The following is a 12,549-nucleotide window of genomic DNA, read 5'->3' on the forward strand; positions in this document are numbered from 1 at the left end:
ATGTTAAACCTCTGGTAACTTTAACATTTTTAATTACGTTTCAAAAAAGAAAAATTGGAAATATATCCCGTTTTTACTAATGTGTTTGGGATCTATCTCGTAACGGAAAAAAATTAAAAAATCTATCCCACACATCCAACAAGTCTTAACTAGTCAATATGGCTCACGTTCAATAGCACACGTGTTAGTAAGAGACTATCAAGCCCTTCATTAGATTTATTTTGGCAGAATCGAACTCTAACAGCTCTTCTCTGTCGTCTACTTCTCCCTGATCTAAAGAAACATCTCTTCGTCTCCCTTTGTTCTGCCTTTTCGCTGCCTCACAAAAATACAGTTTGTTCTCGTCGGAGCAAATTGAGTAACATCAACTGTACATGCTTTATTTAGTTCAAGTCTTCTGTCTCAGTTGTTTTTGTTTTTTTCTCAATGATTGATGGGTCGGCGGTGATGACCTCAACCTAAAATCATTCTGGTGCTGCTATTTTTTAATGGTATAGTGGTGTTAGTAATTTGATGGAAGAAGGCAGAAAGAAAAGTAGCATTGCCGGTGATAGTTTTGTAAATGATTTGTATTTGTAAATGTGTCGTAAACCTAGTCAGTGTAAGCCCACTATGATAGTTGTACTGGCCGGTATCTATATTAATTGTATTTGGCTGATAACTATAACTCTAACTTGTGAGTCTGTCCCTTTATCCTAGCTAAGGTGTTACCCAATAGCTGTCTTGGCCAATGGCCTTATATTGTATTCGGTTGGTCATTGGATTCGACCAATGGATTATTAATCCAAATTATCTTTTTACTAAAATATTTGTTTCTCTCTGAGCTCTCTGTTCTTGATGTTCTTCCCTCAGATCTCTTCTAAAACCCTTCTCAATCACTCCAAATCCCTTAATTCACTTCCCTTTGTAGTAGAGAACACTACAAATTGGTATCAGGAGCATCATCTTCATCGGGACCTGTTATAGCTAATAAAGCAGCTGTTGAGGAACTTACTAAGAAGATCGATGAGCTTGCTAGAGCTCAGGATGATTCAAATAAGTAGATGGATGAACTCACTAAATCTCAAAGTGATTCTTCTGTCAAATATGATGCTGTTATGAAATCGGTTGCAGAGATTAAAGACGCTCAGCGGCGCCCTACTGTTGAGTTCATGAGTGTGATTAATGCTGCTTTCAATGTTCAAATGGACCGTTATATTGAAGCTTCAGACAGGAGGAACTTAAATCGAGACACACAGGCTGGTTCTTCTGATGGAGTTTTTGGTCCTCCACCCAACGGAAACCCATTTAATTCAGGTGAAAATATCATACAACCTCACTATCATTATAATCATGAGCAAAATCAATTTCTTCAACCAAGACCTAGGATAGAATTCCCAAAATTTGATGGTACCAACCCCCGATCTTGGATTCATAAGAGTAGAAATTTTTTTCTTCTTCAGAATATGTCAGATCCACAAATGGTTAATATAACTTCCATGTATATAGAAGGCAAAGCTGACATATGGTTTCAAGATTATCAAATTGGTAAACCATTAATAACATGGGATGATTTTGTTAGGGATATATGTTTACGTTTTCAAGAGCTTGGTCATGATGATGTTGTAGGGGAATTTAACAAACTCAGTCAACTTGGATCAGTCCTAGATTATCAGGAAGTCTTTGAGGAATTGAAAGCATTAATGTTAGCGAAAATCCTCAACTCACTGAAGCATATTTTACTTCGAGTTTCATCAGTGGCTTAAAGGATGAACTCAGGTTGCACGTTCAGATGTTTTCACCAAAATCACTTTCCAATGCAGTATACTTGGCTAAAATGCAAGAGGCACTCCTTGAGAATGCGGCCAGAAAATAAAAATTCCATTACAGACCCCCACCATTATATGTTCCAACCAATTATTCTCAAAGACAACCTACTTCACCAGTTACAAGCCCCAACAACCACTCCAGAAATTTTTCATCAACTGCTGTCACTTTTACACCACCTATTAAGAAGTTGTCATATGCAGAGATGCGCAAAAGATGAGAAAAGGGTCTTTGCTATAACTGCGATGAAGTTTTTCAGGATGGCCATAAGTGTCTTAAGCAACAAATTTATATGTTGGTTGCTGATGATGAAGAGTCGAAACAATCTGGTGAAGAATCACCTGTCGAAACTCCATTGTCTCCTACTCTAGAAGAAGAAGTCGAGATTTAAGTTCATGCTCTAGCTGGCAATGTCTCCCACAACACCATTCGGATAGAGGGAGCTTCTAAGAAGCAGCTACTGACAATCTTGATAGACAGTGGCACCCCTCATAGTTTTCTCGACCCAGCTGCAGCTGCTAGATGTGGAGGGAATCTTGTTCCTACAGCCTCATTGTTAGTAGCAGTAGCAAATGGTAATAAAATGGTTAGTGATGCTAAGTGTCCATCTTTTCAGTGGAAATGCAGGGACACCAATTCCAATTTGATATGCGTCTCTTAACCTTGCGGGGCTGTGACATGGTGCTTGGAGTGAATTGGATGAAAGGCATGAGTCCAATGGTTTTTGACTTCAATAAACTGACTGTAGAATTCTCTCTGGAGGGGAAGCCCATCAAACTACAAGGTAACAGTCTTACAACTCCGCTTTCTATGATGACTGGTAAGGCTTTGCATAAATGGTTTAGGCAGAATAAACATGGAATGGTTGGTAGGTTATTTGCTATTACTGCATGTGAAGAACAAACTGTGACCCCTACCCCCATTTTACCCTTATTACAAAAATATGAAACTGTTTTTCAAGAACTCAACACTCTTCGCCCATCTAGGGCTCATGGTCATCATATTCCATTAAAACCACTCACTACACCTCCAAACCAAAGGCCTTATCGTATTCCTTATATTCAGAAGGAAGTAGTAGAACAACTGGTGCAGGAAATGCTCAAAACTGGTGTGATACAACCTAGTAGAAGCCCTTTCTCTTCTCCAATATTACTTGTTGAAAAGAAAGATGGCAGCTGGCGATTTTGTGTCGACTACAGAAAGTTAAATGAAGCTACTATTAAATACAAATACCATATTCCCATTATAGAGGAGTTATTGGATGAGCTGTGTGGTGCAAAGGTGTTCTCCAAGATAGATTTACGCGCAGGGTATCATCAGATTCGTGTGTTTCCTGCAGACACATACAAGCCTCCTTCCAAGCATTAATGAATGATGTTTTTCAGCCGTACTTGAGGAAGTTTATCTTAGTGTTTTTCGATGACATATTGGTATACATCCCAGATATGACTTCCCATTTGAGACATCTAGAGATCACTCTTAAAACTTTACAAGAACAAACACTATATGCCAAGCTCAGTAAATGCACTTTTGGTCAACCAAAAATTGAGTATCTAGGACATATCATCAGTGGTGAAGGAGTCACAGCTGATCCTACAAAATCTCTTGTATGCTCAATTGGCCAGTACCAACTACCTTGAAGGAGCTGAGGGGATTTCTGGGCCTTACAGGCTACTATAGAAAGTTTGTGAAAGGATATGGTATCATTTGTAAGCCTTTGACAGAATTACTTAAGAAGGAGAGCTTCAAGTGGAATGATGCTGCACATAATGCTTTTGAAGCCCTCAAACAAGCTGTCAACACCACTCCAGTACTAGTGCTCCCTGATCTCACACTTCTATTTGAAATTGAGACGGATGCTTGTGATACATGGGTGGGAGCAGTTCTTATGCAGAATAAAAGGCCAATTGCTTATTTTAGCAAAGGCATGAGAACAAGATTTCTTTCTATGTCCACCTATGAGAAAGAATTACTTGCCATTGTGATGGGAGTTACTAAATGGAGGCCATACTTGCTTGAAAATCATTTTACTATTTACACAGACCATCAAAGTCTGAAATATTTTTTGGAGCAAAGAATTCACACTATGGTGCAACAAAAATGGCTCTCAAAATTGTTGGGTTATGATTATGCTGTGGTTTACAAAAAAGGGAATTGAGAATAAAGTGGCTGATGCTTGGTCAAGGGTACCTCAAGCTTCATCACCACAATGTCAACTCATTTCTCAACTACAGCCTGCTTGGTTTGGAGAAGTGCAAGCTAGTTACAATTCAGATACTTTGGTTGCTGAAATCATTCCACAACTCACACATTCTCCTTCCAGCAAACCTCCATACACTTTTCTTCAAGGAATTATGAGATACAATAACAGAGTATATGTTGGCTCAAAGGGAACCTTAAGGCAACAAGTATTGGTTGCAGTCCATTCCTCATCTTTGGGAGGACATTCTGGCACTCAAGCCAGCTACCAAAGAGCAAAAGAGTATTTTTACTGGGTGGGAATGAAGAAGGACTTAATTCAGTGCATCAAGGAGTGTGACATTTGTCAGCAGCACAAGGTCGCACACACAGCCCCTAGAGGATTGCTACAACCATTACCCATTCTTGACCAAGCATGGAAGCACATATCCATGGATTTCATTACACGACTTCCCAAATATGAAGGCAGAGAGGTCATTATGGTTGTGGTGGATAGATTCACTAAATACAACCACTTCCTTCCACTTAGCCATCCATTCACAGCTTCTTCTATGGCGAAGGTATTTCTAGACAACATTTTTAAACTACATGGTTTGCCTGCTACAATATATCAGATACAGACAACATTTTCCTTAGCAATTTCTGGCAAGAATTATTTACAAAAATGGGAACATCTTTGCACATGAGTTCTGCTTACCATCTACAAACAGATGGATAGACTGAAAGAGTAAATGCTTGTTTAGAATCATATTTAAGATGCATGACTAGTTACAAACCATCTAAATGGGTTAGCTGGTTATCTTTATCTGAATGGTGGTTTAACACTATTTATCATACAATCCTCAAGACAACACCATTTCAAGCTCTTTATGGTTACAACCCACAGCAATTTGGGTTATTCTCTCACCAGCAATATGCCAATGCTGCTGTGGAGGACTACTTACAGAAAAGACAAGCTATGGGTATCCTTCTCAAATCTACACTTGAGGAGGCACATCACAGAATCAAACAACAGGCTGACAAGAGGAGAACTGAGAGAGAATTTCAGGTTGGAGACTGGGTATACTTGAGATTACAACCTTACAGGCAAACATTTGTGCAACTGAGAAGAAGTTTGAAGCTGTCAGCCAAATTCTTTGGTCAATATCAAGTCACTGCGAAAATTGGGAAGGTAGCCTATAAACTCAATCTGCATGTTACTTCAAGGATTCATCCAGTGTTCCATGTATCTCAGTTGAAGCCAAAGTTAGAAGCAGGATTGTTACCACATAATACACTCCCACCTCTGGACTCTAATGGCTGCCTGAAGGTCACTCCTTTTCAGATTCTTTCCACCAGAACTGTAAAGAAGAACCAACAGTTAGTGGATCAAGTCTTGGTGCACTGGAATCACTCTGCAGCTGCTGATGCTACTTGGGAATACAAGGCTCTCATCAAACAACAGTTTCCAAAGCTGATTCTTGAGGACAAGAATCAAATTGAGTAGGGAGTATTTGTCATAGACCTAGTCAGTGTAAGCCCACTATGATAGTTGTACTGGCTGGTATCTATATTAATTGTATTTGGCTGATAACTATAACCCAACTTGTAAGTCTGTCCCCTTATCCTATCTAAGGTGTTACCCAGTAGCTGTCTTGGCCAATGGCCTTATATTGTACTCGGCTGGTCATTGGATTCGACCAATGAATTATTAATCCAAATTATTTTTTTATTAAAATATCGGTTTCTCTCTCTGAGCTCTCTGTTCTTGCTGTTCTTCCCTCAGATCTCTTCTAAAATCCTTCTCAATCACTCCAAATCCTTTAATTCACCTTCCTTTGTAGTAGATAACACTACAAAATGCTTTCTATTGTGTTCCATTCTTGCAATTGATGATGATTTTATTATAAAATGGACAGACGGGTGCTCAATAATCATGTATAATTGTAGTTGAATGAGTTTAATTTCATAGATTTGAACCTTTAGGTTTAAGATGAAATTAGGATTCCATAATAAATTAGGGATGTATCATAGTTACATGTTTAAAGTTAAAAGAATGTTTGATTTGTCAAGAGAAGGCGATATAATCATATCTAAGTTCTCGATTAGAGATGAACACGACAGATTGAATTTTCTTCCATGGCTACTGGTTCAGTAAAAATAAAGATGAACGACTTTGAAACCTTGACGACAAAGGTATACATGTAGTTTTGTTAGGGCCTGATATCTTATCAGATGAGATTTTTACCGGTCAACAAATAATATTTGTTAGAAGATATGGAGTATATATGCTGTTATGATAGAAAATATGGAGTACATATGCAGTTATTTTGGTTTCCTTTTGTACATATATTACACATTCACTAGTTTATATTCGTAATTATCTTCTTTCTGTTTTTAGCTCTTAAAACCTTGTATAAGATAATGTTGTAACTCTTTGTTAATCAATCAAGTGAGAAAACTCTTTTCTTAATACTGTTGTCATGACTAACTTTTTCATGGCATCAGAGCCAGACAACATCTAAACCATTTCCGCTGCAACACAGAAAGTTTATTATCCTGTCCCTGAAATCTCAAAGCATCAGAAATCAAGCCATCTCGTTAGTCACATCAGTTAATCATGTCTCGAGAAGATTTTTCACCCATTACTGTCAAGTTTGATGGAACCAATTACAATCACTGGTCATATCTCATGAGAAGCTTTCTCAAAGGAAAAAGTATGTGTAAGTATATTGATAGCACAGAAAAGGCTCCTACTGCAAGCAGTTCCAGCGTCAAGGACAAGGAAGTAAAAGATTCATCAACACAAGATCCCAAAGAAATCTGGGAAGTCAACAATCATAGGATTCTGACATGGATCGGGAATACAGTGATCACATCCATAAGCATGCAGCTTGTCAATTTTGAAGTAGCCAAAGAAGCATGGGATTTCCTCTCTAAAAGGTATACTCAAATCAACTTTGCACAAAGATACAAACTTGAGCAGGATATTCGTTCTTTGAAACAACAGTCTGACCAGACCATCTCTGATTTTCATTCTGAGATGTCAATTGTATGGAATCAACTAGAACTTATGGAACCAAAGTGGACTATTGATACAGATATATGGAAAAAATATCGAGAGGAATCTAGACTAATCCATCTATTATTTGCATTGAGAGATGAGTTTGAAACTGTGAGAGCGTCAATTCTTCATCGATCTCCTCTTCCAACGGTAGAAACTGCACTTTCTGAACTTATCACCGAAGAAACTCGTAAGAGAGTCAAACTAGATATTCCAGCTGCCCTTGCAGTACCAGCACGACCAAGTTACAACTCTCAGTTCAACAGTCAAAGGAGTTCCCGTGATTTATCTCAAGTTCAATGCCATAGCTGCAAGAACATCGGTCATCTTGCAAGGACTTGCACCTCTTCACCAAGTATATCATCTGCAAGTGCTTCTCAGGTCTCAACATCTCAAACTGCACCTCCTGGCACACCTCAATGTAACTACTGCAAAGCCTTTGGACATGTAGTTGGAAATTGCACATCTCCATCATCCAGAAACATGAGATAAATAAGAAGATTATATGGTAATGTTCCTGCACATTTATCTGCAGCTCCTGCTAATTTTCCTTATAGTCTAGAGAAACCACAAGATGCAGCTGGACAACTTATATCACCCAACCTAGATGAAATCCAGGAAATGCTCAAACAAGCTTTGTCTATTGGTAATAACTCCACAACTGCTTTTGCTTTCTCAGTTCCAACAGATACACATTCAACTGAATGGTTTCTTGACTCAGGTGCTTCAAATCACATGACTTTTAACTCAACATTGTTTGAGAGAAAGCGTCCCATTATTACACCTAAAATTCATACTGCAGATGGTACTGAAATAAGTGCTACTCATATTATCCAGATTAAACTTTCAGACAAAGTTCATATACAAGATGTGCTTCTTGTGCTTCAGATTAAAATAAATCTCATCTCTATTGGTCAATTATGTAACCAGGGTTTTAACATTCACTTTACTTCTTCTGGTTGTTTTATACAGGATCCTATGACAAAGATGCTTGTTGGGATAGGCCGTAGAGTTGGTCGGTTATATCTTTTGGAGTCTCTAGTTATTCCTCAGCAATCTAAGAACAAACTTGTTGCTGCTTATGCTTCTACCTTACCTTCCACAGTATCTCCTTTTATATCTTGGCATTCTAAGTTAGGACATGTCTCTTTCTCTCGACTTTCTTACATGATTAATAAAGGGTTGTTAGGAAATATACATGTTGACAAAGAACCTCATTGCATTGCCTGTAAGATGGGAAAACAGCCTGCTCTTCCTTTTAATAAAAGTATTACCTTCTCTAATGCACCTTTCGATCTTATACATTCTGATGTTTGGGGTAAGGCACCTTTTGCAACTAAAGGAGGGGCTTTGTATTATGTATTTTCGTTGATGATCATACTCGATATACATGGATCTATCTTTTCAACAACAGGTCAGAGTTTCTAAAAATCTATACAGATTTCTCTAGAATTATCAAAACACAATTTGGAAAAACTATCAAAACTTTTCGTGTTGATCAAGGTGGTGAGTACATATCCAGTCCTTTCAAGGATTTCCTAAAATCTGAAGGAACTCTTCTTCAATTATCTTGTACAGAAACTCCAGAACAAAACGGTGTTGCTGAACAAAAACACCGACATATTATTGAAACAGCTAGAACACAACTTCTATCATATTTTGTTCCCTCAAACTTTTTGGGTGAATCCGTTCTCACTGCCGTTTACACTATCAATCGCATTCCAACTATGGTTATAGGAGGTATATCACCATACGATAGTTTTTTCAACAAGAAACTAATCTACTCATAACTTCATGTTTTTGGTTCAACATGTTTCGTTCTTCTCTCAGATCGTGAGCGAAACAAACTTGGAAAGAAGAATATTATGTGTGTTTTCTTAGGATATGGTATAGAACAAAAAGGTTATAGATGTTATGATCCAGAGACTAGAAGTTTACGTATTTCTCGACATGTAACCTTTTGGGATAAAATACCTTTTTGGTCCCTTCCTAGTAGCACAGCTTCTACCTTAGAAGCTTCACATATCTAGATCCTTTTGATGATACTTCTGCCGAGAATTCCTTACCTATCACAAACACTATTGTTCCTACTTCTGCTGAATCTATTGTAGCTACTGAAGGAGAAGATGATACTGACAACTCTATGGAGCATTCTGACAATGCATCTTCACATGGGAATCTTGTACAAGAAGCTATCCCTATGCCTCCACGTGCACGAAGACCACCAGCTAAGTTATCTGACTATCACTGCTTTTTATCAAGTATTTTGTCTTTGAATGAACCTAAAAGTTACAGGGAAGCGTCAATGATACCAGACTGGAAAGACTCCATGGGAGAAGAACTAACTGCACATAAACTAGCTGGAATACCACCTGGAAAACCTGTTGTGGGAAGTCATTGGGTCTATAAGGTCAAAACTAAATCAGATGGTACCTTGGAACGTTGCAAATCTCGTGTGGTTGCTCAAGGGAATACACAACAGTATGAGATTGATTATGAAGAGACTTTCGCTCCCGTAGGTCATATGACAACAGTGCGTACTCTTCTTACCGTGGCTGTTGTACGTAATTGGGATCTTCACCAGATGGATGTTAAAAATGCATTTTTGCACGGAAAACTACAAGAATAAGTGTATATGAGACCTTCTCCAGGCTTAGTTCACTCTCCTAATCAAGTATGTAAGCTTCTTAAAGCTCTCTATGGACTCAAACAAGCACCTCGTGCATGGTTTGAGAAATTTTCTACTGCTATTCTTCAAATCGGTTTCAGTCAAACCCATATGAATCAACAATGTTCTTCAGAAATTCTGCAAAAGGAACGGTACTACTTCTTTTATATGTTGATGATATGGTTATCACAGGCAGTGACTCAGAAGGTATAAAATCTCTAAAAACTCATCTGAATTTATGCTTTCAAATGAAAGATCTTGGTCACTTAAGGTATTTCCTTGGCATGGAAGTTGATAGATCATCTAAAGGTTATTTTATATCTCAAGTTAAGTATGCCTCAGAGATTCTTAATCGAGCTGGATTAACAGATAGTAAGATCTTGGAAACACCTCTAGAGCTTAACGTTAAGCTCAATCCTATTGATGGAAAAGCTCTGTCTGATCCAACTTTGTATAGACAACTAGTTTGGAGTCTTAATTATTTGACAATAATAAGACCGGACATTAGCTATGCAGTACATGTTGTAAGTCAATTCATGTCAGCTCCTCGCACTACACATTTTGCTGCCATTCTCAGCATTCTACTATACATCAAAGGAACATTGTATCAAGGATTGCAATTTTCTTCTAAGTCAGACCTTCGTCTTCACGCTTATACAGACTCTGATTGGGCAGGGCATGTAACAGATAGAAGATCCACATCTGGTTATTATATTTTTCTAGGCAACTCTCTAATATCTTTGCGTATTAAGAAGAAGTCAGTTGTCTCTCGATCTAGTGCTGAGGCTGAATATATGGCTATGGCACACACTACCTCTGAAATAGTTTGGTTACGGTGGTTACTGAGTGATATGGGCATCCATCTAGCAGAGTCTACTCCCTTATATTGTGACAATAAAGCCGCTATTCATATTGCTCATAATGATGTTTTTCATGAGCGTACAAAACACATTGAGATCAATTTTCATTTCATACGTCATCACTTCAAAAAGAAGACCATTACACTACCGTACGTCAGCTCAGAAATGCATCTTGCAAATCTTTTCACCAAGTCATTATCCTCTCCAAGACTCAAGTTCTTGGCCAACAACCTCAAGATGTGTTCTATACCATCTTGAGATTCAGGGGGGGTGTTAGAATATATGGAGTATATATGTTGTTATGATAGAAGATATGGAGTATATATGCAGTTATTTTGGTTTCCTTTTGTACATATATTACGCATTCACTAGTTTGTATTCGTAATTATCTTCTTTCTGTTTTTATCTCTTAAAACCTTGTATAAGATAATGTTGTAACTCTTTGTTGATCAATCAAGTGAGAAAATTATTTTCCTCAATACTGTTGTCATGACTAACTTTGTCAATATTGACTAGTTAACAGACTTATTGGATGTGTAGGACAGATTTCTTAATTTTTTCCGTTTTGGGATAGATCCCCAAACACATTAGTGAAAATGGGACATATTCCAAATTTTCCCTTTCAAAAAAGAGCATCAATATCCACCGCCGTCCGCCCTATCCACGCATTAATCGTAAGGTTGGTGTGAGTTCTTCTGTAAAGTTGTCAATAGAGTACCAATTTGTTTGGGGGTGTTCCAAAATTTATGTAACACAAAACAATCAAGTAAACACTCCGACCCGAGGGTTGATTGGTGCACTCTAAGAAAATTGATACCCCTTATTAGCAGCCAAGCTTTTTTGAGTGGATATTAAATCTAAATAGCTGTGAATAGAACACTCTTTAAAAACAGTTTATTTGATATTGTTGTATGACTGGTTTAGTATTTACGATTGACCTAACGACTTCGAATATTTAGAGTCTCATGTCTCGTTACGTTACTACCAAAATTAAATCAAATAACATAAAATTGAGGTAAATACTCTCCAGAAAGTGCGAAGGTAATTAGAGATGATCCCCGCGCAGATAATGAAGTTAAATAAAATCTGACCAAAAACACAGTTGAAAAAAGAAGTGGTAAGTATATTGTCACCGCGAATAATGTGGTTATTAATGTGTTATCAGTGACGTTATTATTTAATTAATATGAAACTATAAACAAATTAATGAAGTCAAGAAGTCGTAATTATTAATTATTATTGTATTGGTAGAATAACAGAACGCATATTTGAATTGATTTCCCACTTGTGTGTAACTGCTATATAAGTACGCAATTGTAAGCTCTAAATTCATCAACAAAATAAGATTGTAAGAGAAGAAGCTGCATATATACAGTAAGAATTAAGAGATGAAGAGGAAGAGCGTGGTGAATTTAGTGCTTGTGTTGTTTATGATTCTGTTTGTGTTTTTGAATTAGGCTCATGCTGCATGTTCCAATGCGGGTGAAACTTGTTGGCCGTTTCATGGCTGTTGTGAAGGTTCGTATTGCCCTTTTCACTTTCTCAATTGTCAGCCAGGCCCTGATCCAGGATGGCCATAGGGTTGTGGAACTCGCTTGATGTATTACGGGAGATACTGGCTACGGACGTTTAGGTATCTATGTACTTATGGGTGATATTGTACCATGGTTTATTTTATGCATTTTGCGTGTGTATCTGTGTAGCTCCTGATGCACTAATAAGATTATTACGAGTTATATTGATTAGGTAATACTTGACTGATGGTGGTCGAGTCTAGTAACTTAATTGATCAATGCTTATGATCACTGTTTTTCATTATTTGCGTTGTTTGCTTTCTAAGGTGTGTTTCTCTTCAAGGTCGTAAATTTTCATTTATAAATTAAATGGCTCCGAAACCAATGATTTATCAAAATTTTGTACACAAATACTTTAATTTCTGGTATACATCACACGTCAAACAGTCCATTTAGGTC

At 37.6% G+C, this 12,549-nt stretch overlaps 1 protein-coding gene across 1 annotated transcript; it reads left to right on the plus strand.

Moving 5' to 3' along the window:
* Positions 1-9,838: 9,838 nt before the first annotated feature.
* LOC113335583 (uncharacterized mitochondrial protein AtMg00810-like) lies at positions 9,839-12,175 on the plus strand. Its single transcript, XM_026581608.1, has 2 exons — positions 9,839-10,725; positions 12,034-12,175. Exons 1-2 carry the CDS (start codon positions 9,839-9,841, stop codon positions 12,173-12,175), a joined length of 1,029 nt encoding a protein of 342 aa, XP_026437393.1.
* Positions 12,176-12,549: the final 374 nt, after the last annotated feature.

This window comes from Papaver somniferum, unplaced genomic scaffold, assembly GCF_003573695.1.
Source record: "Papaver somniferum cultivar HN1 unplaced genomic scaffold, ASM357369v1 unplaced-scaffold_15, whole genome shotgun sequence".
Classification (NCBI taxonomy): domain Eukaryota; kingdom Viridiplantae; phylum Streptophyta; class Magnoliopsida; order Ranunculales; family Papaveraceae; genus Papaver; species Papaver somniferum.

Excerpts from the sequence above, each read along its gene's own strand:
- LOC113335583 (XM_026581608.1), top strand. The coding sequence starts at position 9,839 with ATGTTCTTCAGAAATTCTGCAAAAGGAACGGTACTACTTCTTTTATAT. Across the intron at positions 10,726-12,033 it reads AAGAAGACCATTACACTACC|GCTCATGCTGCATGTTCCAA; the intron begins GTACGTCAGCTC and ends TTTTTGAATTAG.